This window comes from Lytechinus variegatus, chromosome 1 (assembly GCF_018143015.1).
Source record: "Lytechinus variegatus isolate NC3 chromosome 1, Lvar_3.0, whole genome shotgun sequence".
Taxonomy (NCBI): domain Eukaryota; kingdom Metazoa; phylum Echinodermata; class Echinoidea; order Temnopleuroida; family Toxopneustidae; genus Lytechinus; species Lytechinus variegatus.
In genome coordinates, this window is record NC_054740.1 from 70,321,797 (window position 1) to 70,349,300 (window position 27,504).

The 27,504-nt window shown below is 37.1% G+C and overlaps 1 protein-coding gene across 2 annotated transcripts; it reads left to right on the plus strand.

Annotated features, from left to right (window-relative positions):
- On the plus strand, window positions 1-27,415 carry LOC121421541 (transcription initiation factor TFIID subunit 11-like). 2 transcript variants are annotated; one of them, XM_041616286.1, is made up of 5 exons: window positions 1-179; window positions 19,789-20,612; window positions 23,713-24,243; window positions 24,550-25,110; window positions 25,577-27,415. In XM_041616286.1, the coding sequence occupies exons 2-5, from the start codon at window positions 20,225-20,227 to the stop codon at window positions 25,633-25,635; spliced, it is 1,539 nt and encodes a 512-aa protein (XP_041472220.1). In that variant the 5' UTR covers window positions 1-179; window positions 19,789-20,224; the 3' UTR covers window positions 25,636-27,415. The 2 variants fall into 2 exon arrangements, with proteins under 2 accessions (XP_041472220.1, XP_041472227.1); XM_041616293.1 differs by lacking the exon at window positions 1-179 and adding an exon at window positions 10,035-10,051.
- The last annotated feature ends 89 nt before the right edge of the window (window positions 27,416-27,504 follow it).

The following is a 27,504-nucleotide window of genomic DNA, read 5'->3' on the forward strand; positions in this document are numbered from 1 at the left end:
ATAGTCAGCTTTTAAGAAGTCACTCATAAAATGTTGACGAATTACCGGCAAGCGGACGCGCTGCTGTTTAAGCTCCTGTACGTGGATACTTAAAAGGATAGTGGACGATATACTCATTTCTTTCATATTTCAATGCATGGTTCCCCCCTCGTTACAAGCATTAATTCTTCAAGTTTGAGGTAAGTGAATGGCATGAAACTATTCATTACGTATTTTTGTCTACTTAGTTAGCAGCGGCCCTTTTTTTCGAGCCTGGCAAATGATCACTTACAAGTGGCCAGAATCAGCGGCGTATCATTGCATAGCTATTTGCACCTATGTCCGATGTCCACTAGGATCTGCAAACAACAAGTAGCATTCTTTAAAGCACGATTCTCTGTTTGCATATTAATCACACTTCATCTTTATCAGCATCATTATAGTGGGTCTCCTTCGATGAAATACAACAGTCAATACTAACAAATAACACATCGGTTTTAAATTGATATACATTGAAGGATAAACTGATGTAGTATGAATCTTGATATATCACAGTACAGCCCACTATATACGACTATAATGTAGAAGGCACAGGTCAAAAGTAAAACCATGGATCGTACTAAAAAGTTATTATATTATCGTTTACATTCGAAAGCATACTTTGCCTTGTATTCGTATGATTATTATGACACAGAAGCTGTTTAATTCACAATGACGGTTTATTAAAAGTGGTCATTGTATCTTTGTATTATTTGGGAAAGAGGGAATCACTTGGAATACTAGTGCCAATCACTCACGCAACGGTGAATGGCACGCAATCCGTGAAGAATTGTCATGTTTGTCAGAATATTGTCTGTTTTAATAGTGGGTTTCTTTCTATTGCACTAACCTTGAGTTAGGGAGAAACAAACCACGGATGGGCAATGTACAGTTTATGAGATGGCAAGCGAACAGTGTACTGATATATTATATATATATATATTATCATTACAATTATTATTATTATTATCATTATTCATATTACATTATCACTATTACTATCAGTATTGTAATTATTATTACTTTTATTATTAATGTTGTTGTTATTATCATTGTTAATATTATCATTAGTAGCAGTAGTAGTGGAAGTAATATCTTATTAAGTGTTCCTTTTACGAACACCATCACCATTATTTGTCATCATTATTATCATGATCATCACCTTTGATATGTGCAGCAACATGATCATAAAGGTTTTGTATGGGTTCAATCGTTCTTATTGCAAGCACAGATCACGTACTTATTTCCGATATTGCTTGCAATCTTACCGTCTGATGAACAGCTGCCTATTTCTAGTTCTTATCTTTCCTTTCCTAGCCCACTCCTTCTCCCACCCAATCCCTCTTCGATCTTCATCTCAACCATCCAACCCCCTCTATCCCCCCCCCCTCTCTTTCTCTAGCCATTTGACTTCCATCACGTGGTGTACGTGAGGGTACAAGGTACAAGTAAACATACTGACACATTGTTACTGTAACGGTCTGAGTCACTGTATAGTTCGTTATTTTACCTATTATTATTTTAACCTATATGCCTTGTCCACATTTTGCGAGTATAATTTCCAAAGGGATTAATTCCGATGAAGAGCTTAGGTGGTTTACAATATTAACGTTCGGGATTATAACGCTTATGGATTGGAATAAAAAACAATAAAGAGATTCCCACCTTGATAAGCAGTTACAATGTATGTTTAATTTGGTCAGTTGCCACAATAAAATTGCCAAGTTCATGTAATGTATGAATCTGGATTGACATTGACCATTGGGGGATTTGCCAAACCATTAAGAGAGGTCGGGTGATCTCATAGATAGGAATAGAATCACCAGATAGGATGTGAATCCCGATGAGATTCTTAATTAGCCGGATACACTCTCTCCTAATTAAGCAAGAACATTGATGGGAACGAACTCCATGCAGTTTGTAATAGACCAGTTCGTAGTTACTTATGGACAATTTTGTTCAAATGACCATTCATTTATTTCATTGTGATAAGCAGATTTCAAAGCAAGATATTACGTATGCATGCCTTACATAGCAGGATGAAGAAATTTAATAGACCAGGTGACTAGAATAGTACACCATTAAACCTCCATTGAGGTATTTGTTGTATTTCTACTTTGAATGCATATTATAGCATGCTTTATACAATGTACTTGACAAACTGTGAAATACCAGTCGTTCATGGACTCAATGTTGCTCTTTGTGGATGTGAATGAAAAACACAATTCACAAGAATATATGAATAATCAGGACATCAAAGTTGGTGCTTATCTCATTAGATCTTAAACCACCATGCCACTTTAGTACAAATAACCTATCTTTGATCATGCGCAGAATCTTCTGATCATGCACAGAATGGAACTACGAAATGGCTTAATAAAGTAAATTTGCAAGGGATATATAAAACAAGGCGTATATCTTCAACAGATCTTCTTGTACGTTGCGTTGTTGTGCATTTCTACTGGTATAATTATTCATATATACTGATATGAAAGGCCTCGGTAAATTCCGTGTGGATGACGTTTTAATGCAAATGTCGAAAGAGGGAGGGGTCAAATTTATGCAATGGCTAGTAAAACAGCAGATTCAATGCTCGGACCCTCAAGCCAAGTTAAATAATCAGCTGACACGATTAAGTGTTGTAAAACCGATGGCGTAAAAGGTTCAGGACAGTGACGTATGGGATTTTAACTCTAGAATAGTTTTTGTTCTTCTTGATTCAATAAAGTCAGTGGACAGTGAAGCCAGGTCGCCATATTCTTTAGTTCTGCAAGCTGCGCCCACGAGCGCTTTATAGTGCATACCCAGGAATGCAAAGAGCTTCACAAACAAGAACAATTCTCTAAAGAGTCTCACTGTTTGCTGTCATTAACTAAATACAAGCAAAATAAGTCATACAATAGAGAGTGACAATGTCTACTTGGTGTCTGCGCTGTTGTTTTGCAAGTTCATGGTGAAGACAGTTCTTTTCAAGGCATGACAAGGGCGATCACATTCACTGACATGTATGAAAATGAAGCTTGATAGCATTTGCAAATGTATAGGCCTAAAGGTACATTGGAAAACGTTTTTACGGGGGGGGGGGGGGGTCGGAATCTGCACAGACAGGATTAATGCAGGATCTTACTGAGACATTTGGCATGAAGACTCCTGCTACGCTGTTCGTTTTCAATATCATTGTCTCTGAAATATGGCAGATAGCATAAACTACTTAGTTTATGAAAAACATGTACATGTAAAGACGCAACATTACCAAATGAAAAGGGAAACCGACAAAAAATCGAAGTACAATGTCAGCTGTCAGGTTTAATGCAACAACTTTTTACGCCGTAGAAAGTTTTTCAGCCTAGCGTAAGTATATGTGCTTTAATAGGATCCTAGCAAACTCGTTGACAACGACTAATGAAGGGGAATATTATTCATTGGAATAACGTCATTATTCCGAGTATGTTTGAAAAAAGCTGCGGGTACCTGGCCCATACAGGTTCCTGTCAGCGGAAGACTCCCAAGTCCCTGACGGAACTACCACATGTCTTTAACCCCGATGTCACCCGAACGAACTATACCACTTGGGGTCATGCTCAAGGTTAGATTATTAGAAATACCAAACCATACAAAATAGTCATGCAATGGAGGTATTCGCATTTTGATATAATGGTTCTTGTCGAGGCATTGACAAACTGGCCCCACTCACTCTTAATCATGCAACAACCAAATTACAATCGTGGCGGATAGGCCTACGCACAGCTTTGTTACTGCTCTCGCAGAAAATCCACATTGATCTGGAAAATAGATATAATTGAAGGGCATATTCATGTATTTACTTAGGTTTTAATCCAAAATAAACATGGATTTTAAAAAAGAAGAGAAAGAGAATGGAAAAAGAAGTAGATATTAGACACTACTAGGAAGAAGGGTTTTGGTGGGGTAACTATAAGTATGATTCCATGTAATCGTGTGAAATTATTTCACCCAGAGATATCGTCTTTTCCTTAGGCAATTTTGTAATTCGTTTTTGTGGATTTTCCTGATTTACTGATGAAGATTATAAGGAAATTGAAAAGTTTGATACCTTAAAAGAGGCATGTATACAGAAGCCAAGACATGTTCATTTATCAATTATTTCTTTCACACACGCGCTCGCGCACACACTCAAACCTAAATGCTGTTACCCGCTTTTGACAGAAATGGCGCTAAATTATCTTTGCAGTACACACCCCTTACACGCATACATGGTACATGAGACTTAAATTATTAATGTAAATCTACAGAACTCCACTCTTCACACTTTCCAATTCTTCTGTATTATGTAACAGCAAAATGGAATCTACGTTTCTTACGGTTGCTATATCTATCTTGCCTCTGGTATATGTATGGTATCAAGTTGGGAGAAAAAACGTGTATATCAAGCACGTATGTTCTCTTCAATATAAGAAGCACGTTTCCCTTTCCACTAATAAATCCTGGGAATAAACTCGAGATTTCAATTTAGCTAGGATTGCACGTACGCGAGAGCCCGCCATTACGCTGATTACAAATATATAATGACGATGTATTCTAATCTTTTCGAATGCAAATGAAATATACTAAATGTAATATTCCTCTCTCTTTCTCTCTCTCTCTTCCTCACACTTCCTCTGTCTCACTCTGCACTCTGCAAGTATACTCCACTTTCTCTAAGATGTGCGTTATTGAAATTTTCATTTTAATAATGCCTTTTGCAATTTCTATTGTGTTCCAACCTGTATATTAAAAAGGGATATCCAAAAGCAAATGGCGTGTTACTAATATTAAAATCAATTTGAGTTCCTTAGTATGATTGCCTCATGTTATAAGAAAAATCTGTAAACATTTATTCATTTTTTTTTACCAAAAGAAATACTGTATACAATTCGAAAATGAATCTTACAGTTTGAGAGAGCTAACATAGAAAGCAAAATTAAATGGCAAGTGATAGGAATGGTTTGACATCCCGGTCCGCAAGAAGATCATAAATAGAAAAGTGGAAAGGCCAATTCAGATAATAGCAAGTTGTTTTGGAAGAAGGGCGATGACAAAGAATCAGCTTGGCCCTGTCATTTTAAATTGGAAGAGTATAGCAAGACTTCATTGAACAAGGGTGACGGTGTGGGATTTCTGCTGACTTACAAATTATTAAGCTGACACTCTTCTGCAATATCATGGTGACTAATATCACACTGAAAACACATGGCCGTTTTGAGATGTACTTTGGATGCTGCGTAACTACTGTATAAGGTTTTGTTTCCTTAACCTAAAGTGTTTGTGCATTGAATTAAGGAACGAATCCGTCAGACACTTACGGATGGCTTGAGAAGACGCGTGGTAAATAACTTTGACTTCTCTGGTAGCATAGCTCGGTAACTCCTGATATCTTGGTTACAAGTTGCCTTTCGGAAGTTTGACAACCGCCAATGATATGGTAAGATTTGAATCTGGAAGCTTGGGGTTGATATTCAGTCTGTAGACGTATCTACCCAACCCTCCTCAGTCATGTCAGTACCTTGACCGAGGACTTTCACCCGCCATCTGCCCAAGTATGTCCGAAGTGACACCACGTAGTGATTTGACGGGCGTGTATTTGACAAGGTGAAAACATCGTGACTGTCTTTCACTCTTTAGTGGTCCGTGAGGCTTCAACTTTAAACATGGGATAAGGTTACTCGAATAAGATGCCAGAAATGATTTTTTTTTCTTTTGCGTCAGAGCAAGAACAGCTCATAACAATTAGGTGATCGGAGGTGAAGAGTAAGTAATAACAAACTGTTGTCACCTTTTTTCTAAAACTTTTATACTGATGACTGTAAGATAAAGTGCCCAGCCCACAAGGGGGGGGGGGGATTGGGCTGTGGCGTTGTTAATTCTGCCTAAGAGCATTTTTATACGACTTCCAAAGATTTCGAAAGTGAGCACATATCGTTGCTAATCAACTGAAAGATGGATCCATTATAATGATACGGTCAGGGGCGTGTTTTATAAGGTTGGGTCATTTATTTTTAGATGAGATAGTGAGATAGCAAACCTTTTTTGCCACGAATTTCATATATGTACACAATCCGTGTCTCACATAATGTATTAATAATCCTTCAAAATCGACAAATAGATATTGAATTTGTCTCCATGTAAAATTTATGAACAATATAATAGTGTCGGTACTATGGTTGAATGGAGCTTTTACAACGATTGTCAGAAACTTATGATACAATAATAGCACAGTCACTGGGAATCTACCATTTTTTTAATTGATTATTTGTTTTATTTTATCTATTCACCATGACTCTTAACCATATTGAAAATTGGAAAGCGTAAATCCGACTACTACACGGTAAAAATACAGTCAAACTAAACAACTGTTTAATAATTTTTGACCAACGTCTCGTGCGGAAATCGGCGGAGGATAGCTCATCATTTTCACTCAACGATCTCTACTTCTCAGTGACCCATCGTTTGGTAAACTTATATCCTAGATTTTACAGTGTAGATTCTGTCTCAGCTCCTCAGTCAATAATAAATATTGTGCAAATATTGATATTGATAAGATATCTCTGACCGAATGTACAAAGTCCTTCCTATATAAACTTCAAGCCAGACTTATTGTAACTGTACACAGAGAAAGACATAAAACCAAACATGTTATGAAACTAATGATAACATTAAAAACATATTTGTATTTCTAATTCTCTGGAAAGATGGTTTGAACTCATTGCCGTTGGGTAATCACCGTTAAATGGCAAATGTCTTCCGGCAGGAAGTGATAAAATATTGCCAAAGATAATGTAATGCATTATTGATGATATGATCTATATTCTACATTCATTATGACCTTCGATGCCAAAAGTTTAGCTCTGAACTCTGTCTGAGTCGATGAGACTTGGGAACCTAACTACACTTGAAACCGAAGATGCTACATTTGACAGCGTTTAAACTCACAACCGTTCCCAAATTTGCTACTCAATCCACAACAACCAGTGCCACTTATATTCATCAAAACCACTTCATTTGATGTTGTTTTTTGCAGCTGCTGTTGGCATGTAAGATTGTAGAATCATCAACAAAACACAAGAATACTACTCTTTATCTTTGTTTCCCCACTCCTTTCTGAAACTTCTATTACAACTACAATTAAAAAAATCATCATAACTAGTCTACATCTGGGGAGCGTTTCGTCAATATTTTATTATCCGACAGGTTTTCAGATCTGACAAGTTTCCTTGATTCTGATTGGCTGATAGTCACCGTTACCATGGTAACTGTTGGATAAAACAGTACTTGTCGGATAAAACGTCCGACAAGTCCTTTCATGAAACGCTTCCCTGTTTTTTTTTCTATTGCTAAAACTACTACCGGGTGCTCCAATGATCAATCAAGTAGTGGGGTAATAAACAGAGGATAGGAAAAGAAGGATAAGAAGGAAAACAGAAAAAAGGTATATGAAGAGGGATTTTCGTCCCGTATCATCCCTTCATTCATTCAACTCCATGTATAACACTTGCTGTATCTGTCGACGCAAGATGTACATGTAGTATAGTGACTTTATTTACTGTGGCTTCATGATTTCATTTGTACGTATTGCACATCAGTAACCTCCAAGGAACTACCAGTAGATCTTAGCTTGTGTCAATTGATGCAAGATGAATCAGGAATTTTAATAATGTGCGGGTAGATCCTATCTCCAGACAAAAGAAAACTGAATACTCTTTTCTGATGAAAAGTAAAAATCCTTACCTATTTCAATGTTTAAAAGACAGATGGTCATATTCCCATACCAGTCCCCCAAATGTCGTCATCAGTAAGTGTAAATCAGAGGGATTTGGGCATATATCAATCCATCACTTACAAACTATGCTCATTTAAAATGAACAGATAATAAATATTTTTAAAATCGCTATATTGTTGAAAACTATATATTCAGAATGTGTTATTTTCAAAAGCTGTTGCTGACCTTTGCTTTGTGTGGCCGTGCCTACAAATATACTACCTATAAACTATGACAAGTAACTCCAAAAGATAAAAATATACACTTTGGCATTTTGTTGTTTTCAATATTTCGTAAATTGTTGTTCTTGGGTTCGATAATACTCATTCACTTTATTTGGCTTTTCACTTTCCTCGACTTATGTTTATTTCGATGATTCATTTTATGATATTTCTATTTTTGTCAAGCACTCGTTAGCATACATGGTTGTTAGATTGCATTTTATTTATAACTCCAAAATATCTTGTTTTTAAGTAATCACCCCATATAAAAGATCGAATTGGATGAAAATTCTAATTTTGGTAAGGTAGTTTCCATATTTGGATCTATAATAACCTTGTTTTGGTGATTTAGAATAAAATTTAAAAATAAGGATCGTTCTTGTTTCTTTTTGAGCAAAATTTCTTCAGAGCAGGCCAAGGGGGGTTTCAACACAGTGGAGCGTTGTGGCCCAGTGGATTAGTCTCCGGACTCTGAAACAGAGGGTCGTGGGTTCGAATCCCAGCCATGGCGTAATTTCCTTCAGCAAGAAATTGATCCACAATGTGCTGCACTCAACCCAGGTGAGGTAAATGGGTACCTGGCAGGAATTTATTCCTTGAAACGCAGCGCGCGTAACAGCTGCACTGCTAAAGCCAGGGTAATTATGCTGCATATACTGTAGAGCGCTTAGAGACTTCTGACAAAGTAAGTATTAAGCGCTATATAAGCAAGTATAATTATTAATGATCATTGATCAATGTGATATGGAGGCTGCAAAATCATTGAAACCCTTTGAGTTGTGTGTTATTGCTTTTTGCCCAATTTTCGTTTAATCCTTTTGAAGCCTTACGATTTAAGGTGAGGTTACGAACTTCGTTATATCTTAAATTCTCTTTCAATCAATGACAGAATAGCTTTGGTGATAATTGTGAAAGATACAAAAAATAATAATGTTAAAATGATGATGATTGTGGTATTATTATTTGAATCGCGTTTCAAAAAGCCCTCTAAAAGCATGTTCTTTGCTCTTTTGACCGATACTGGTTATGCTTTTGATGTTGTCATTGGCATGCAATGTTACCATGGTAACTATAAGGCAAAGAATATCCTCAAAACAGTGAACGGTACAGTCAATTACGACTATAGGCGAAACAGTGATTACCCCTCCCGTCCCGAGGTCGATCCTGTGTGAATCTACAGTGTCAAGAAAGCTTGCCGCATCATTATTTTCCAATCCATCATCGTCATCATGATGAGATAAGGAGTGTTAGCGGGCTCAGGAGGTCTTATGCACGAGATTGTTTGTTAATGGTTAAATGGCGGTTTAAGAGTTAAAGGTATAGTCTGTTTTAAAGGTGCTAGGTTTCAACTAATAACAATGTGTTTCCATTTACCAAAACGTAATTAGATTTTCCGCAACTTATTAAATTATATTTCAAAATACATTTTTTATATAAATGAGTGATAAAAAAACATATATAATAATAATAATTACATTTGTAGGGCGCTTTATACGGCTGTTTCAAAGCGCACAGGTTGGCAGATTATAATAATATACAGTCAATCGGTCACAAAAAAAATATGAGAAAAGGTGAGCTTTAAGTGACGATTTGAAAATTTCTACGTATCTAGGTTTACTTCGAAGTGTGCATAAGTTTGGGTTGATTTAGTTCATACTTCACATCCTCGTGAGGAGCTTGTATTTTTCATGCACTCGGCAACCCTTCACGGTTTCCTGCTAAAGAAAACTCTCTGTGGAATTTAAAATAATTACCAAAGCTGATCTTGAGCATCATGCTCGGGAAAGCAAGAAGGGATTCCGCAGCATTTTGGTGGATCGTCATGAAGAATGACGCGGGCGCCATACGAAAGAAGAACCGAGAACGTATCAACTTGGATACAAACAGGACTATAGAATGACGAAAGTATAACGGTTTGACGATTAGACGATCATCAGCTTAATTGCATCAGAGGGCGGATTGGGGAGGGTGACGGTATTACGTTTAAGATGGAGAAATAATCACCACTGTGGCCATGGTGGAAGGTTGGAAGTAAGAGGTAAATAACCTGTTTAATTTTGATTTTCCAAGTCGCATTTACTTTATTCTTCACTTATAAATGTATGATAACGATACATTTTTAGAATGCAGAGAAAGGTTAATATAATGGGGGGATAAAAGAGGAGTCCAAGGCATAAAGTTGTGAGGAGATGATTGGAGAGACAGAGCGTGTGGGTGTGTGTGTGTATGTGAAAGAGAGAAAAACCCAGAAAAACCTTATCAAGCCCAAAATACAAGTAAGCATGCCCAAGTGTTCGGGTAACATCCCATTACATGCACAGCTTAAATGCCAGTTCCACCCAATAAGGAGGTTGTTTACATAAATGGGGGAAAATCATTAAAATTGGATGTTAAAGTTCGACATACAGATCTGTGTCATGAAATGAAGGATTTTTTTTAATGACATAACTTTGCTCGATTTTGATGATACTTCAGTATTATGCTTGTCTGATCTCTTGTATTTCAAAATCAACTTGACGTGGGGAGCGGGCTTGCTTTTAAAAATAGGAAAGATAATTTGCAGACTTTCTCTAGCAAGATGAGACATCGTTCATATGTTTGTTTTATAATGTGCACATGTGCGCTTCTTGTTGCTGCCCCAATTAGAACCGTATTGTCATAATCGTTTTATTTTTCGAGTCCGATCTTTTGAGTGTGCATTCGTAAGTCCTCACTTGCATGGGCAGGTTCCATCGATTTCAAAGTATCAGAATAAAGTTATTTGACTAGAGAGTCCTGGGTCCCGTTACACAAAGGTTAGCGATTGATCGTACTCTTGATTTTCACGATTGGTTGTACACTGTATAGTCTATGCAATCAATCGTGGAAAATTTCTACGATCATTGCTAACCTTTGTGTCACGGACCCCTGGAGATAATCTTTGGGAAGTATGGTGAAAGTTGATTTTTGCCCCATGTTTACCAGACTTTGACGTAATAATCCACTCAGGCTTCAATGGAGAAAAGTACAATCAACATTATTCATCCAGCAATTCTGGTACATATTCTGTTTGTTTAACCGTGTAGAAAACCAGTCCAAAATACCTGTGAAAATCGATAGAGGCAAACAGCACGTAGAGATCATGTATGCATTGCAGAGGGCCAAATTTGTTACCGTGTGAAGTGGGGATAGCGCCATTGAGTTTTAGATGCATCTTGCTGCCTGATTTATAATGCGGCGATGACATCTTGGTCTTATAATGGACTTTCTAAATTAAACTAGGTGCAAGGCTGGGTATAAGATGAGTGTCGATATATTTTGTCAGGTCTGGGGAATTAGGTCACAGTAGTGTCAGTGTTCTATGGTTATGCTTAATGGTTATTTGTATTATAATTACTCGATAGATTACCGAATGCCAAATAAGTATAACTGATGTCACTTTACTGTTTGTGGAAATGGAGACGGAATTGTGTCTCGTTCCTTCTAATACCTAAATAAAGACTGAACGTGTTGGGTACATGTTGAGTTAAAAGGTAGCATGCACATTTGTTGGGTAAAAAAGCTGTATGTGTTAAGGATTGCGCTTTTCTCTTTGCCATGTTGTGTGAAATGTATAGACATGAAACTTGCTTTTACATAAAATTTTACCCATCAAAGACGCAGGTTCGATTATTTTTTTTACCCCAACAGACCTTATTGGCCATTCTGTACCTATTAGCGTCCTTGATATTTAACCTTTAAACCATATTTTGGGAAAAAAATTACACCAACATAACTAGACATTACTTATGGTTAACCATAGCTATAAGATATGCACACGACAAAATAAAGTTACACTGCTCGTGTGTGTGGGTGTGTGTGTGTTGGGGGGTCAATGAGTTCTGGCATGAACAAATCAAATAAAACTGTACTCATTGTATAGTTCACAGACATTTTGTCAAAATGTATTTTGGGGTTTCCGTATATGCTTGGTCTAATCGCTTTATATAAACAATGGCACGTGACAGAGAGGATTGTGTTTACACCAGAAATATGAGAGGCAAAAGAGCCCGTTTCCCATTCCAGAATTAGATTTCGTGAAAGTGTCATTGACAAGTTAGCAAGCCATACGCTGCCTCATACTTGTTGTTTAATAGATACAAAAGAGGACGAATTTAAATGAAATATATGGCTCCCCTTGCCACCTATACATTCAGTAGACCTTTTTTAAAAATTGTTTGTACTTTGCATTAATTACGATTTTGTCGCTGGCTTTCAATATACAAGATTTTATAATGAGGTTAATGATTTGGAGTCAGATGTCCGTTTGGACTGCTTAATGCAGGGTTGATTATAAGGCTAAAAAAATGAAAATTAAAGTATTATAAAAGAACCTTTGTTATTTTATTAAAATACCCCTGAATATTATCAAAGGGCACACTCCTCAAAATAATCTTCCTCCGGCCGAAATTGTGATCGTATCTCTTACCGATTTTATGCTTGTGTTTGAGCGCCAAAACCCATATATGAAACCGAGCGTTATTTAACATACCAAACGCAACGAAACTCGAAAATGAGCATATATACTATTCGTATTCATCAAAGTCTTCTTTCAACAATAACATGCTGAAAAGGCGTTTGCAGGCCAGACGAGGATGATGGATCTCTTGGGACTGTATCACGTAATAGGGACATATTTTCTTTTCACGAACCTTCGTATGTGCGCTGTGTTTTATATGATTTCTATTCCAAACTAATAAGACCTGTTTACTCTAGACGTTTGGAATAAAAGTAATAATGCTGGTGGGTATATGCGCAAACTAGAATCCTGAAATTACCATGCATTCATTAGCAACAGAGCAATGCCGTGGTCTTTCATGCATTCTATGTGCCGGGGAAAGGGAATACGTGAACAGATTGGGGGCAATTTTTTAAATCTTCCCTGTCGACAACAAGTTGAAGAATTGAATAAAAAAAATTTAGAATTCTATGGATAATTTTATATTCTTTCTGAACTGACACTTCAGTGAGATAGTAGGCTAAATGCACCCTTTATTTTGTATTGAGTTTTGATTGAGAGAGTATACTGTCTGAAAGTGCTAGGGATGTTTATGATACGGAAGAATTTGCGATTGCTGCCAGTTTATTACCAATGATAAGTTGACGCCATTCATCCAAGAGCCACATTTAGAAATGATTACATAGAACTGAAACTGAATTGGATATACGTACTCCCAGTGCATTGGACTGCACACAAGTGTTTTTTTTTTTCATTTTTGTTTTCTAAATTTCTTATCTTAAACAATGGCCATTCGGGGTGCAATCATTTCAGTGAACTTTCTTCTTTTAAATACCATTTGAATTTCATGAAGAAGATTTTGATTGCTCGCAGCGGTTGTATTCTTCTTTCCACATGTGGAATTCCCATCATGTGAAAGAAAGTTCTACAATGCACCAATTTCGAGCGTGTTTGCTCTTCAGTTACTAAAAAGAACATCTGAACCTTTTAAAGCTTTTAATTCTACTAGTACAGGGGAAATATAACAATTGTCAGATTCTGGACTAATATTTTTTTAGATATGTCTTGATAATGCAAATATTCACATGCTTATGCGATATTTCTTTAATCACCCGTGACATTCGAGTAATATAGGTTTTGTCGCCATTATAGATTTAGTTGCCCTTTTTAAAATACTTTTATTTTTCCTCAGGGATTAGAAACTTAAAAGTCAAGTGGACTTTACAATATTACTTCATGTATTTTATGTAACTATCGAAGTATCGATACTCTTAATGGTCTGCATTCGAAGTATATGCAAACAAGTCATGTTTTATAACTTTCAGTCAATTTCGAAACAAGACGTAGACGCCGCTCGAAATGAAATATCGCGTCTTTCGACGATGATAATATTATTGAGGTTGTTGAAAAGCATCAAGGAAAAAAATATTACAAAAATGTTAAATTCAATGGGGGAAAAGTATCGAATCAGCCGAGTGAAAAGATAAAAAATGTTCAAGACTCTATGAATTTCATAGCTTTGCACGGCCATGTTCCATGGCACGACAAACCCGCTCTCTAGATTCAATCGTTCATTCGTTATGTATTAATATGACCTCGTCTGACACGAAGCCACATTTCCAGTCGCCATTTAAAATTGATTTTCTTACCAACTATTGTGTATTACCAACACTAATTTGCGTCAATCTATTTTTATTAGTGGGGCGGAATACAACAGAAACAGAGAAGAAACATTACATGGATGGTGGGCACCTTCCATCAAGTGGAATGTTTCAAGTGGAATGTTTCAGAATAACCCTGGGAATAGACCCAATGCCCAGGGTATGTCTTCACCTTTGTTGAGAGTAACAATAATCGTAGATTCTCTACGCGGAGGTCTAGGAGAAAATAGTTATTAGTAATCTAATGAATGCTATTCTATGTCAGGATAAAGCTCAACGGGGCTTAAGGTATCAATAGCAACCAGCATCCACACAATGATACAATTCGATTTAATCTAATACATGTATTGATTCAGAAAACAGACAGTATCAGGCAGCACAGGCGATTGGTAGCAGAAGTGCTTCAGAGATTCTACACACGTGACAACAAAAGAGAAATGCTAATGATGATAACTAAAGCGAGTATGATGAGGGTAATAACGACGATAATAATGACTCATATAGGCCTATACTTCTACTCTTACTACAAATACTTATAATTTTGACAATAATGATTATTTATGAAGGTTATCACGGCGACGAATGAATCAATGTGGATGCTTCACTGTACATGTTCTTTTCCACAATGCTCACTTTCTCAAAGTCGGCCAGGACATCGAGTGTCGGTAGTCTTTTTAAGCCCAAACATTTGCCGACAAAAGAATACATGTCATAGTGTAACGTGGAGCCTCCAGTATGAATGATGATTAAGATATCGTTTGAGGGTGCGAGTATGTAATTAAGATACAAATGAATAGTTCTTTCTCTCATTATGTTTTGTCGAATTCGCAGGTTGAAAACGCAACGTGAAGATACTTGGACCTTTGTTTATCGCTCTTACTGAACGATGTGTCTCCTTTATTAATTAATCCGATTGTCTGTTTAACTCACATATGATATTGATTCCATAGGGTAATATATTTTTTCTGTGGCAAGGCCAATTGAGCGCCTGTCGCTACACTTACAGTATATCCAAAAGTAATACAGTTCTCTAGTTTCAATGTGTCACAGTGGTACATTTTCTTTCGGAATTATATTATGTAGTAAATACTCCAAGTGGTACTATTTTGTATCCCCATAATATAAGATATGTTCATGTGTAATATACCTATACCTCTTTAACGAAGGAATTGTGTCAAATACAAAAAAATTGGAAATCAGTCCACCGATTAAATATTATTCTTCAGTGGAATTTTAAACTTCGCACACTAAAAGTGATTAATTTATTTGCCCCTTTGTGTAATTGTACTGACAACTTGAATCGACAGGTCAAGAGTGTCAAGTTCGCCTCACCCCCCTCTCTTTCACCCTTATCTCTTCCTCAAACCTTCTTCTTTTAAAGGTCTATGCTTCTATCCATTCTTCTCCTCTGAGTCATCTCGACGTGCCACAAAAAAAACGCACACACAACTCAACCCACGCACACTCTCATCATACTCACACATGTGCGCTCGCACTTCCACACACACCTTGCCAACTCGGGCCACACTCGTGAAGTTACTCATTACATTGCCGTAGGCTCATTACAACATTCGATAATGAGTATGAATACAATTTACAACATTTCAACACATTCAATCTTTCCCTGCTTATCAAATTCTGCTGCTGTGAAGAATAATGTTAGGGTAGTCTTTGTACGTGTTGGGGGGGGGGGGGGGCGGGGTTAATGCTGTGTTGATATTTCCCCCTTAATCTTTAAGCCTCATCTAAATACAAATGTAAATGTTTAAACACTAAATATATGTCTCCCTGATTCTCAACATACTTCGGGGCCGGCGTGCAGGCCACAAATTCCAGATATCCTAGTATAATCATGTCGAATTCCAAAGTCATTGTAACCACTATCTACTGCACCACAAGAATCTACTGCACCACAATGACACCGACAAATAGATGGGGGCTTGGTGAACCATGCCCCACCCCCCCCCCCCCCCCGAAAAAATAAAGTTGACGTACGACCACGAAAAAACGGAGAGAAGGAAAGAAGAGGAAAGGGGAAAAGGATTGAATATGATATCGTCACGTTTGTCAAAATGTATCACAAAGTCAGCTTTTCGTTACAAAATGTTAGAAAGTTTGCTTGTTTGTTACTTATTAGAAATTTTGCCCGATAAACCTTATTTCGCCTTGAAAATTGAAATTGTTGGCCCATTATGCCAATAATCATTAAATGACACAAAACATGGCTATCATGGAATTTGGGTGATGGGAGGAGAATAAAATCTTTATAAATTTGAATACTGATTGTAGATACTTACGTCAAAATCTGAATAGTTGTGCAAGGTTTGAGTTTAGCCATTTTATGGAAGGAACAAACAGGGAAAATAAAAAAAAATCACTTTCACTTTGTTTGGCCTCTTGTACTACCCTTAGTTTACCTTGAGTTTTTCTGGTTTCTCCGTGTACGCAGGTGATGTATCACCCACTGCCAGTGTGTACTATGCATCAATAATGCAGAGAGCCAATTATCCAGTATGCAGCTCATCAATTTGAAAGGATTGTAATTAGGCCCCTCGTTCTCTTAGCTCTATGCCTGTTTGTTCATTCCCCTTTATTCGGTATTTCTTTTTCAAAGTTACGAGACAAAGGACACAGGTATTGGGCGATAAATTATTCATATCTCTTAATTTCACGTAGATTAAACAACGTAGGCATCAAAACTGGCCAAAATGATTAATTGCCTTTGTCGTATATTTCAGAGCGATCTTTTTATGATGTCAGATCCATCAAGATATAATCGAAACAAAACAAACGTTAGAAAAGATGGGAGGAAAATGTGTGGATGAATAATCATAACGTGCATTGTGGTGTACTTCATTTACTTCAGAGAATGATTCAGATATATCTTTTTTAATAGTATTTTAAATTATTCAGTTCCAATCATGCAAAAATTCATACAGGCAGATAATGACTCATAACATACCAATAATATACAATAGCCATTCATATCAAGTAAGAATTAACAAATGCATATTTTCATAATTATTCATTAAATAAAAAAACTTTTGAAAAAGAATAGGCCTACCAAGGGCCATGTAAACGTACTGTTATTATCTATGAGGTCACTGTGACCACTGTCGGCTATCACGGATAGTCATGAGCTTTGTTGTTTTTAATTCGTCAAATTAAAGACTCAAATTTTTTGTTGTAAACTTTGCCTTTCATGTATTTAACGCCGACAGCATGATCAGAGGCGTTATTTACATATACATCCTACCTTCCTAATACTGGTTATTGTTTTGTTTCTCCCTCGGAAAATAGTGTAAGGTTTGTCATGGTGTGTCTGTTATTGAAATTCTAATGAATTCTTTCGAATCGTTGATATTCAGATTTCAGATTGAGGAGATAGTGATTATTATAACCATGTAGTAGGTCCATGTTATAACTCAGTCACCGCAACCGCAGGTAATGGCACACAACTATGTTTATGCCTATCCCATACAGAAATGGGTTCGGACCTTTTTTTTGGGGGGGGGGAGGAATAATATATTCATACCCTTCATACAAAAAAAAACATACAAAGTAATCAAACTCATCTCGAGGAGGCCGTGATTAAGTTGTAACTTTGACATAATAGTAACCAGTGATCATTGTAAATTAGTTTGAAAGGGTTTTAGATCAACTTTAACAGTACTCCTATTTTGTGACCTGTGGTGTCTGAACCGAGCCTCATCCGCTATATCAGCACGTCTCCACCTCCTCATCAGGGCAAGTTATTTGATTAGTTCAGCCCAAGCAGAATTTGTGAGGATTAATAAAACTCATTTCGTCCAGGTGTCCCTCTGAAATTATGATTTACTGACGCTCGAGATGATTTCAAGAAACCCAATGCCGTCCCTATATATGTCGAGCAGAGTCAATGCCATGTGCGGCAGCTCATCCCATTTATCGTCAGTCATAAACCAAAGTAGGTCAGTCATAACATTAATTTTCCCATCTTTCACGAGCCGTGCATAGGAGAGGCATTTTGGCGGCTCTCAACAACACTCATATTATATTCTTCCTTTCTCCCCCACGTACGTACTTGTACACACCCACAACCTCCCGCGCGCACTTATCTTAGGCTGTTGCTTTTTATTCATCAACTTTGTGGACATCTTTTGCAAATGAGATAAAAAGGTCAATGTTGTTTATTGATATGCGAGTTCAGATTAGCTTCTGTCGAATTGGTGACAGTCGAGTAGGTACTCCATATATTTTTTTTTTCTTGTTCTTTGTTCGATATTGATCCACGGACACTCGTATCAACATGTTTAAACTGGTTATCTACTAAATGATCTCTCCGTTTCAAGTTTTAGTCAAAATTTGAATACTTTAAGTGGGCGTTATTTCAGGAATCCTTACCGAAGTTTCATGTTTCTTCTGTTGAGCCCATTATCATCTGCCTGCCTAACGCATATAAAATTGCAAACGTGATTCTGGCTCAGATCGGGGTGTCGATGGAGTACGTATTGAAATGTGTTGTGGTGTTTGGGGAGAGGGTGTATGAATTATGTAGATCTGGTGTTAACGAGATGTCAATTCGGCTAAAGTACAAAGTATTTTACGAGTGTACTGTTCACCCTGAAACAGATTCCATCTGTAGTCTGTTACAAATCGATTTCAACCCCTGATAAGAAGATGCATTAAACACAAGAAACATCCACGTCGGTTGTTCTATCCTAGTTGGTCGACAGGTACTTGTCCCAGTGTATCTATATGGACATTCTTTGTTGATGAGAACCATTGTGATGGGGAATGTATCACTATCACAATAACCATAGTAAAGCGTTGAAATAAAATGGACAACTAATATCAGTCTTCAGTAATCTTCACTGGAATGTTATAGAAATGGTAATGATACCACCACGGACTCTCAAAGTATGTCTTTTTATCATGTTGTTGAATTCAGAACAGAAGAATGTGTAGAGGATAACACGGCATACATTGGATCATGTGGAAAGGAGCAAGAATATGTTTATTGAACGTGAAGTCTTAAGATAGCTATCACAGTAGACTTATTTTATTTAAGGGTTTAAGTTGTGACACTCCGCTGCATTCGGGATTCCTGAATCAGAACGATAAGAAGAATGTTATATTTTTGTTTCATTACATTGATGTATGTGTATGTGTGTATAATGTGCACGCCATAGCATCAATACCAATTTGATATTCAGATAGAAAGACACAGCTCTGTTTTGATTGATATTCATAAAGTTTATAAAGTGAGAGTTGAAAGATTGCAGTCGATTGATAAGGTAAATTGATACAAAGGAATGTTAACTTTCCTGTATACCGCGTACAAGAGGGTGGAGTAGGGCTCAGATTGTCAAAGATGAAAAGTCAACGACCGTCATCATGACCGAGCAACGTTGAAACGGGAAAATTACTTAACCCAATTTCACTGCATTTAAAATCTATCCTGATTGGCCGAAAGAGAATCATATGCCGTCAACGTCACCACACTTGCAATCTGCTTTCTGTGAAAGTCGTTAATCGATATATAGTTCATGAATTTATTGTGCACTGGAATTAATATGTGTAAGTTAGAGATAGGCAAAGCCACATATCAATGCATTTGAATAAATTAGCTTTTCACTTTTTTTTCATTTTCTGCAGGCTACGCCGAGGCTGGAGTACCCTCATTCGTTAATTACATCTTCAAGCGTCCGTCCATGCCGTTTGTCAAGACTGGTTTTCGGCTTAGGTTATTGGCTAAATTTAACGATAGGTTACAGCAAACTTCTTCGAAATTAGCACTTGACAATCAGAAGCGTGTGTATCCGGCTACCTATATCGTCACCGTGAACACTCGATAGTATCACTTGCTCTAAAGGCCAGAGAAAAGTGGATGTTATGAACTGCAGAAGCGAGCAATCAATCAAATGGCATTAGAACGTTGGGGTGAGCAAGATCACACAGAAATACTCTTACAGTAGATTCAAAAGCGAAAATTCATCGTAACCTCCTCAAAAGGGAGTGTCCCAGGATCGTGAGGGATCACACAAAATCACACCAGACTTCCCCATTAAGTGCCTTCAGTTCAAGTAAAACTATGACGTCACAAGAATCGTGTTCAAGTGATGTTGGCAGCATGCCAACTGCATCATCAGACCAGGAGACATCGCAAGGAGTGCAGTCTTTGAAGGCACTGTCTCTTAACGGTCTCAACCAACACCTATCTCATTCCGCAAGTGCTTCTGAAGATTCACAGTCGATGCCTTCGGGTGTTAAAGGACGCCCTCATCCCGTCCTTTCATGGGGAGAAGTAACGGAGATACCAAACGGTGCAGCGGCCAAGTCACATGAGTATGTGAAACATCCTATAGCAGGGTCATCGAGTAGTAGTGAACCATGGCAGGTCAGGTCAACACAGAATCCATCAAGGCCTTTGGTTAGAAGACCTACTCCAATGGCTATTCGAGTGCCTAAATCTGTACTTGGTAAGAGCAATTTTAGGGGGGAAATAGAAGTGATTTGATCATCCACCTGGCAAGTGTGACACAAAAGTTGCTAACTTTGTATTTCCAGATTTTGATATAGGAATTTGCCACAAGAATGAAACTTCTTATTGATGTAATTTCTAAATTTGTCTGACGAATGATATTTTAACTTTTCTGAAACTGGATGAAATAAATTTTCTTTAGCAATTGGGATAGCTTAAATGGTACTTTTCGAATTTCATTTGAAAAAAACCCCCGGACTTTTTTAATTACTAGTAAGAGAAAATCTCATCCACAAATTCTATTTCTTTGAACGAACTTGACAACAGACATTTTAAAACTTAAAACATTTCCGCAACGAAGCTAGGATCTTAAAAAGAGTTTAACTAGATGCACTCTATATTTTGTAACCTTCCACATATTTAAGATATTCATAATTACTCCCGCTAACATGAAATCATAGTTATAAAATTTTCACACGAATTTTATGTTGTAATCTAAGATTCCTGTTAAAATATCCATAATAACTAGGATGGCGTCCAGGCAGGATTTTTTTTATTTTAACATCGTTCTAATTCTTTGATGCTTTGATGGATCATAAGGATAACAAAACTACGCTAGCTTTAGCATACAAAAATAAATGCACGATATGGCATATCTCATTATATTTTGACTAATTGCCAAACCACATATACATATTAATTCATTATGCGGTCCATTTTTATGGTTTTGAAATTAACATGATAATAATGCTAATAATGATAATCTGTATACCCCAGTACACATTGATTGAAAATATGCACACACATACACTGTACAAGCATGCACACACGCTCACACACACACTCACACACGCACATCATGACATTACAGTAATGTCATGATAAAATGATAATGATAAAACACAAATATGACCAATATACCGCTGTCTCCTCTCAACTGACAGAATCGCATAATAAATGGTATTTGTCTCGTTCTCACTAATTACCTGATTGGACGAGTGGCGATATCTTTAAAGGCTTTCTGTAAATGGCACATCGCATCATCTCCTTGGCGCGCGCTTTCCTCCAAGCTTTATTACAAAAAAGTGCAGTCTTTGAAGCAGACTCAAAGGCCATTATTCTAAAGTCGGGTTTAATTTAAACTCTAGTCTGAAGTTGGGGTTTGATTATGGAGAGCCGATTGTGACATAAATCACTAAATTTATGGGTTAGATTTATCAGCTCATTCGCAGTAATCAATAATATCTTGTAATGAATTGGTTGTCGCCATTATAGCACGATGAAAGTGCACTGTGAGCACGATAAAAATAATTTTTACCAAAAAATAACATGTTTGGCTTCCGATAAATTTTTCACAGATTTCGACTAAAACACTGGTCAAAGGATGTAAGCGTGGAATAAATGGGCGGTTCACAACCATTCATAATGGATTGGTTTAAGAACTATTACGATTTATGGATGTTTCGGTCATGATTAACGCTGATGTTAGTATTTCTTTTATGCATGTATGGGCGTCACCGTCATCCTAGTAATGATAGGTTCATTAGACTTTTTAATCCAGATACTGGCATGTAAATCATTGTGGTTGTTTCGAACGATTCCCGTCAATCTTTCATATTTTGAAGAACGGGCGTTCCTTAAAGTGTACGTAGTAAACATGAGAATTGAATATCTTCACTGTTTCCAAGTTGGTATAGTCAATACATATTTCTGATATGCAAATCAAAATTTTCTAGTGCAAATGATTTAGGGGGATATTAACGTCATTTTGTGGAAAGAAATTCATATTGAAGGAGTGACAAAAGATAAGCTGGAACCACTCGAGGATAGAATGAAAAAGAAAACCACAACCTCCGTGTTTAATTGCAATTAATATTTTGTAAAAATGCAATTACAACAAAATTGCATTCTGCTAAACTACTTCAGCAAAAATGTGTCATTTACACGTATTGCCTTGGCAACAATTGCGTGAGTTGGTTTGCAGAATACTTGTGCATATGGAAATAGAAGGGAAGGGGAATATTCCGAGTGAATGAGAGAATACAAAGTGTTTTATCATTTTAGATACGAGTGTTATGCCTTGCATTTAGATATCTCAGTCCTCTCTCTCAAAGCTTGCATTATTCCATGTAGGTTGCATTACTTTACACCTTCATTTCACAAGTTCCTAAAACGTCATATTATTTAGAAAGAACTAAAGTTGGTAGTGGATAATATTGAAATCTAAATAAACATACATTTCCATCTTTGTGCGAGACTATCCCCATATCATTTTTACTGTACAGTAAATATATGAACGTGTGTAATAATTTCTAACAAAAGTGCATTTATTACACATTTTGTCAAACGAAGGAATAAGTTGAATACTAATTATCATTGTATGCAAGTGACAATAATTGTCATTAAGATTTTCAAACTTGCATGAATAATGTTAATGAAACTATTCTTAAATCGTAAGGAGTTACGTTTAGTTTGGAAATTCCTTTCGAAAGAGAACATGTTGAATGATAATGAGGACTTTGTAACAAGACTAGTATCTACGTCTAACCCTTTTTATTCGATGGAACTCCAAAATGATATCATATCTCATATTGATAGTTTGAATTTTCACCTGAGCAAGTATTTCGCATTTAAGCTTTGTTGAGCGTAACACCGGTAGGAAATATTGCAAATACAGATTTGAAATAATCACCTTGTTTTGGTCGGTATGTTGGTTATCAATTTGTTCTGTTTTACAATTGTGTGAACTGTGAAGTATAAATGTCGAAACGCCTTGTGCTAAATCACTTGTAGTTGCAGTTTGCATTATAATAACATACATGACTTTTGAAGATTTTCGGAGCTGAATGATATAATAATTTTGTTTGAAAATTTATTGAATAAATAACATTGGTTAATTTCTAACAAATGAATACGGAAAATTTTTGAATCATCTCCCCCCCCCCTCCATAAAAGAGAGTAGGCCTAATAAACACGCAGGTGCCATCCGTGAACGATCGTATCATCACGGTATCTCTTAATACATTATGATAATACTTGTAGGTAATGTTGGTTTGATTCCAATACATTTATACCTGTGTTTGTTTTGTTATATACAGACAAGGCATCAAAGAAAATGATGGCCGCATCGTTCGAGGAAGACGAAGAAGACGAGGAAGAGCGTGTTGTTGACGGAGATCAAAGTCCTGTACCAGTGTCACTGAAGCAAGGAACCACTGCTGACGTCCTCGTCATTGAAGACATCGAGAGCAGTGAGGCTGATACCCCATCGCCAAGGATATCGGGCTCGAAAGATCTTCATATCGGCTTGGCGGTTGATGGCCGTACCAACGAGTCGAGTACTGACACTGGTAGCCCAACGATCGTCGTCCGGACAGACGTAGGTGAGGAGATCTCGCACGAAGAGGCGGAGAAGCTAGCAGATGCAGACGAGGATGAGAGCGAGGAAGAGGAGGATGATTTCAACGCCGAGGACAAGCATTTCCTTTCGCCAACAGTATCAAAGTCTTTCACGAAGAATCCTGAGCCGGAACCAAGTAACACTCGGGTTCAGACTGTTCCCCATCACCCACGCAAGTTTGTCCGCAGACAGACGCCAATCAAATTGGATGTACCCAAGAATCTAAAAGGTACCAGTAGATTCTATTTCCCCCTCATTAATTCAGTTATCTAGGCCATCCCGTCTAAAGGTGTTTGGAATACTTGCAGAAATATAATGTTCTAATAATATAATGTCGTTACCTGCAACTTCCATTAAGATTATGAGGGAGTTTAGCCCGTATGCGGACTTTGGGAGTTCGACTTTTTTTTCAAAAAATTCATTTTAACAATATGTGACAATGTAGCAATTGAGGCTGGAGAAAGCATTTTCCAGATATCCCTGAAAAAAAATACAAGCACAAATTATTGTTATGGAAATCTTCCTTGTATTTTAGATATCATGGCAGAGAAATCAAGTGAAGGTATTATGGAGGAAGAGGAGGAGGAGGAGGAGGAAAAGGAAGAGAGGAAACCTAGCGAGTGTGGACAACAGAAGTCAGAAGCAACAAGTGGTCAAGTGGATGACAATCAGTCATCAACGGAAAAACTGTCACCTTCGTCTGCTGAAAACGCAGCCGATGCCAGCAGTGGTGCGGTAAATGAAGAGAACACAAAAAACGACGTTGCTGAAGTTGATGTGTCAGGTCGACCAGATATCATCACCTCTGTGAACTGCAATAACAACAATCGTGAAGCATCTTCGTTGGACCTTGTGGAGGGAGCGAATGGCACAGTCAAGTCCAATGACGGAAGAAACGTCCAGGATGGTCCCAAGGATATGGGATTACCCACCCTTCAAAGACAATCACTCTTCAAGAAGTCGGCTAACTCAGGTAACAAAGACGGCAGTGGGAGCCCTTCTTCGGCCAGGAGGAAAGTATCGCCACACCATACCAAGATCTTGAAGCGACAACTGACTCCGTTAGAGGTGGATCTTCCAAAACACATCATTTCAGGTAATATTCTAATATTCAATCCTCTGGTTCTTTCATCTGGCTCTTACTTTTTTTTTCTCTGATTGAGGACTATTTCGGTTTGCTCTTCCTCTTCTTTTCACTTTTCACCTTTTCTCATTTTAAAACTCCCTTTCCCATCTTCTTTTTTCCCGTTCCAGTCTTAATTGCTTTCTCCCATTTCTTCCGATGTTCTCATTCCCTGAATACATTTACACTGAATGTCTTAACCTGAGCTGAATATGATATTACGAAAGTGATTTATAGAATTTGAATTAACATAGAAAGGAACAGTAGTATAAATATGGTAATGGACAATAAGGATGGTGATTATAATATAACAAAGCCAGTGGCTTAGGTAACAAATATAATATATAGTTTAAAACATTGTGTGTAAAATATATAATGAAATAAATACCTACATCATATCAATCGTCTTTCTAAAAATCTTTGTTTTTCCTGTTTGCAGATGCTATGAAGAAAACATCCGATTCATTCTTAGAAGAAGAGGAGGAAGACGAGAGCTGAATTGAAATTTTTCTAGACTCGAATGAATAATTATTTTGATCACGTTTCTTCCAAGCGAGATGGAACCTCGAAAGCGGAGGCTTTTACTGAATCGAGAAGTGACGATTTCATTCGGTTTCAGAGATCACGACCTACCACCAGCATTGTACTGATCCACTCGCCATACATTACAGCATGATCCACTTTTGGTGATACATATACACATCCTATAACAGAGTAACTAGAGACTGAATCGATAGAAATGTGGTAGGAATGAAAAGTCATCTTTTTTATATTCATGGTGAATTCTAAATACTCCGAAAAGCCACGGAACCTACTGAATTCTCAGAGAATTTATAAAAATAATGTTTAAGTCCATTCAAGCACTGCACGACTATCTTTTGCTCGATTATTTACATGAACTTGAAGGGCCTTTTTGCTGTAATACGGATACTCTTTTTATATTCCTACATCATTCCATCATATTAAACCGATGATTTGCATGTAAGGGAAAACTGGGATCAGGAGAGTGCAAGCATCTTTAAACTGAGGCCTAATGATGGGAGGTTGTTTTGTATGAAGACGCACTTGATATCTCCTTGCTTGGATCAACATTTAAGACAACTGTACTGGCTTGCTCTTGTTGATTCTACTCATAAAGGTGGATAACTTCCACTTAATCAGATGTTGAATAGATCAGTGATTGGAGTCGTCGACATTATGGTTTTCAGCCTTTCGAAATGGTGCTACCTGATTCACATCTTCTAGATGGATAAGGCCTATGATATGAATGAAGCGAATAATAGGCCTACAATGTGGGTTTGCTGAGCAAAGTAAACGAAACGACAGGTAACAGAATGGTATTTGTCTATACTGAATGAAAGCTTTTTTATGCAACTGACATTTGCTCTCTCTTCATTGCATCAAACGAATTTGCTGCTTTGTAGACCTTGCACTGCGAGAGAAGATTAATTGATTTCTGCTTTCAATTAAGAAAGCGTTTGTCCTTTTACCTAATTGCAACGTGGCGGTATACGGCGCAGATGTGATCTCTTCTGCTGTGAAGTCGTACAGTTAGCCCGCTTCGAAGATCGCTATCACCATGGATGGATATCACAAAGACATGCCGTCATTTTGCAAGATCATTTGTACATTAAGCGCTCTGTCAAAGATGTTTACATTATGTTAGGTTATTCCATTTAGGCCTGCAAGCCGAAGCGTTTTGTTTTAGCTGTCTGCATTTCAACCACGTTGCACATCACACGAGGACACTGCATCATAAGTTGTTTTAGCGTATGTAATGTATAACATTTGAACTGTAATGTTCAGTTAAATGACACATTACTGATTGATTTTGTAGTATTATTCACATTTCGCCTTGCTTAAAAAAAAACAATTGCCACATAGTACGTCACACAATGTGACATCATCTTCACATGGTCAAATATGAACATTTGAAAGCTGTGAATAACATTTTTCATGTAGTTGTTCGTGAACATAAACACTCAAAAGTGTAGAGGTGTACACAGTGTGAACGTATCATCACATTGTTAGGGTTTATGGTTATAACACTATAAATCACATCTCTACCTGTGTGAACACACTTTGAATACGTTGTGATACTGTGTTCTTTTCAGTTTGGTGATCTATTCCACAAATTTATCTTCTATTCATGGCTGCAACAGAAAAATTATCCAGGGTCTTACAATGTTCGCATTTAAAGGTGAAGATCACCCTGACAAAAAGATTGTTGTACAAATAGCAAAAAAAAATCATTAAAAATATTGTTTAGGGTTTGAGGAAAATCAATCAAAGAATTAAAAAGTTATTAGAAGTTTGATTATTTCATTTGTGACATCATTCCTACATAGCAAATGTTAAAAAAAATCA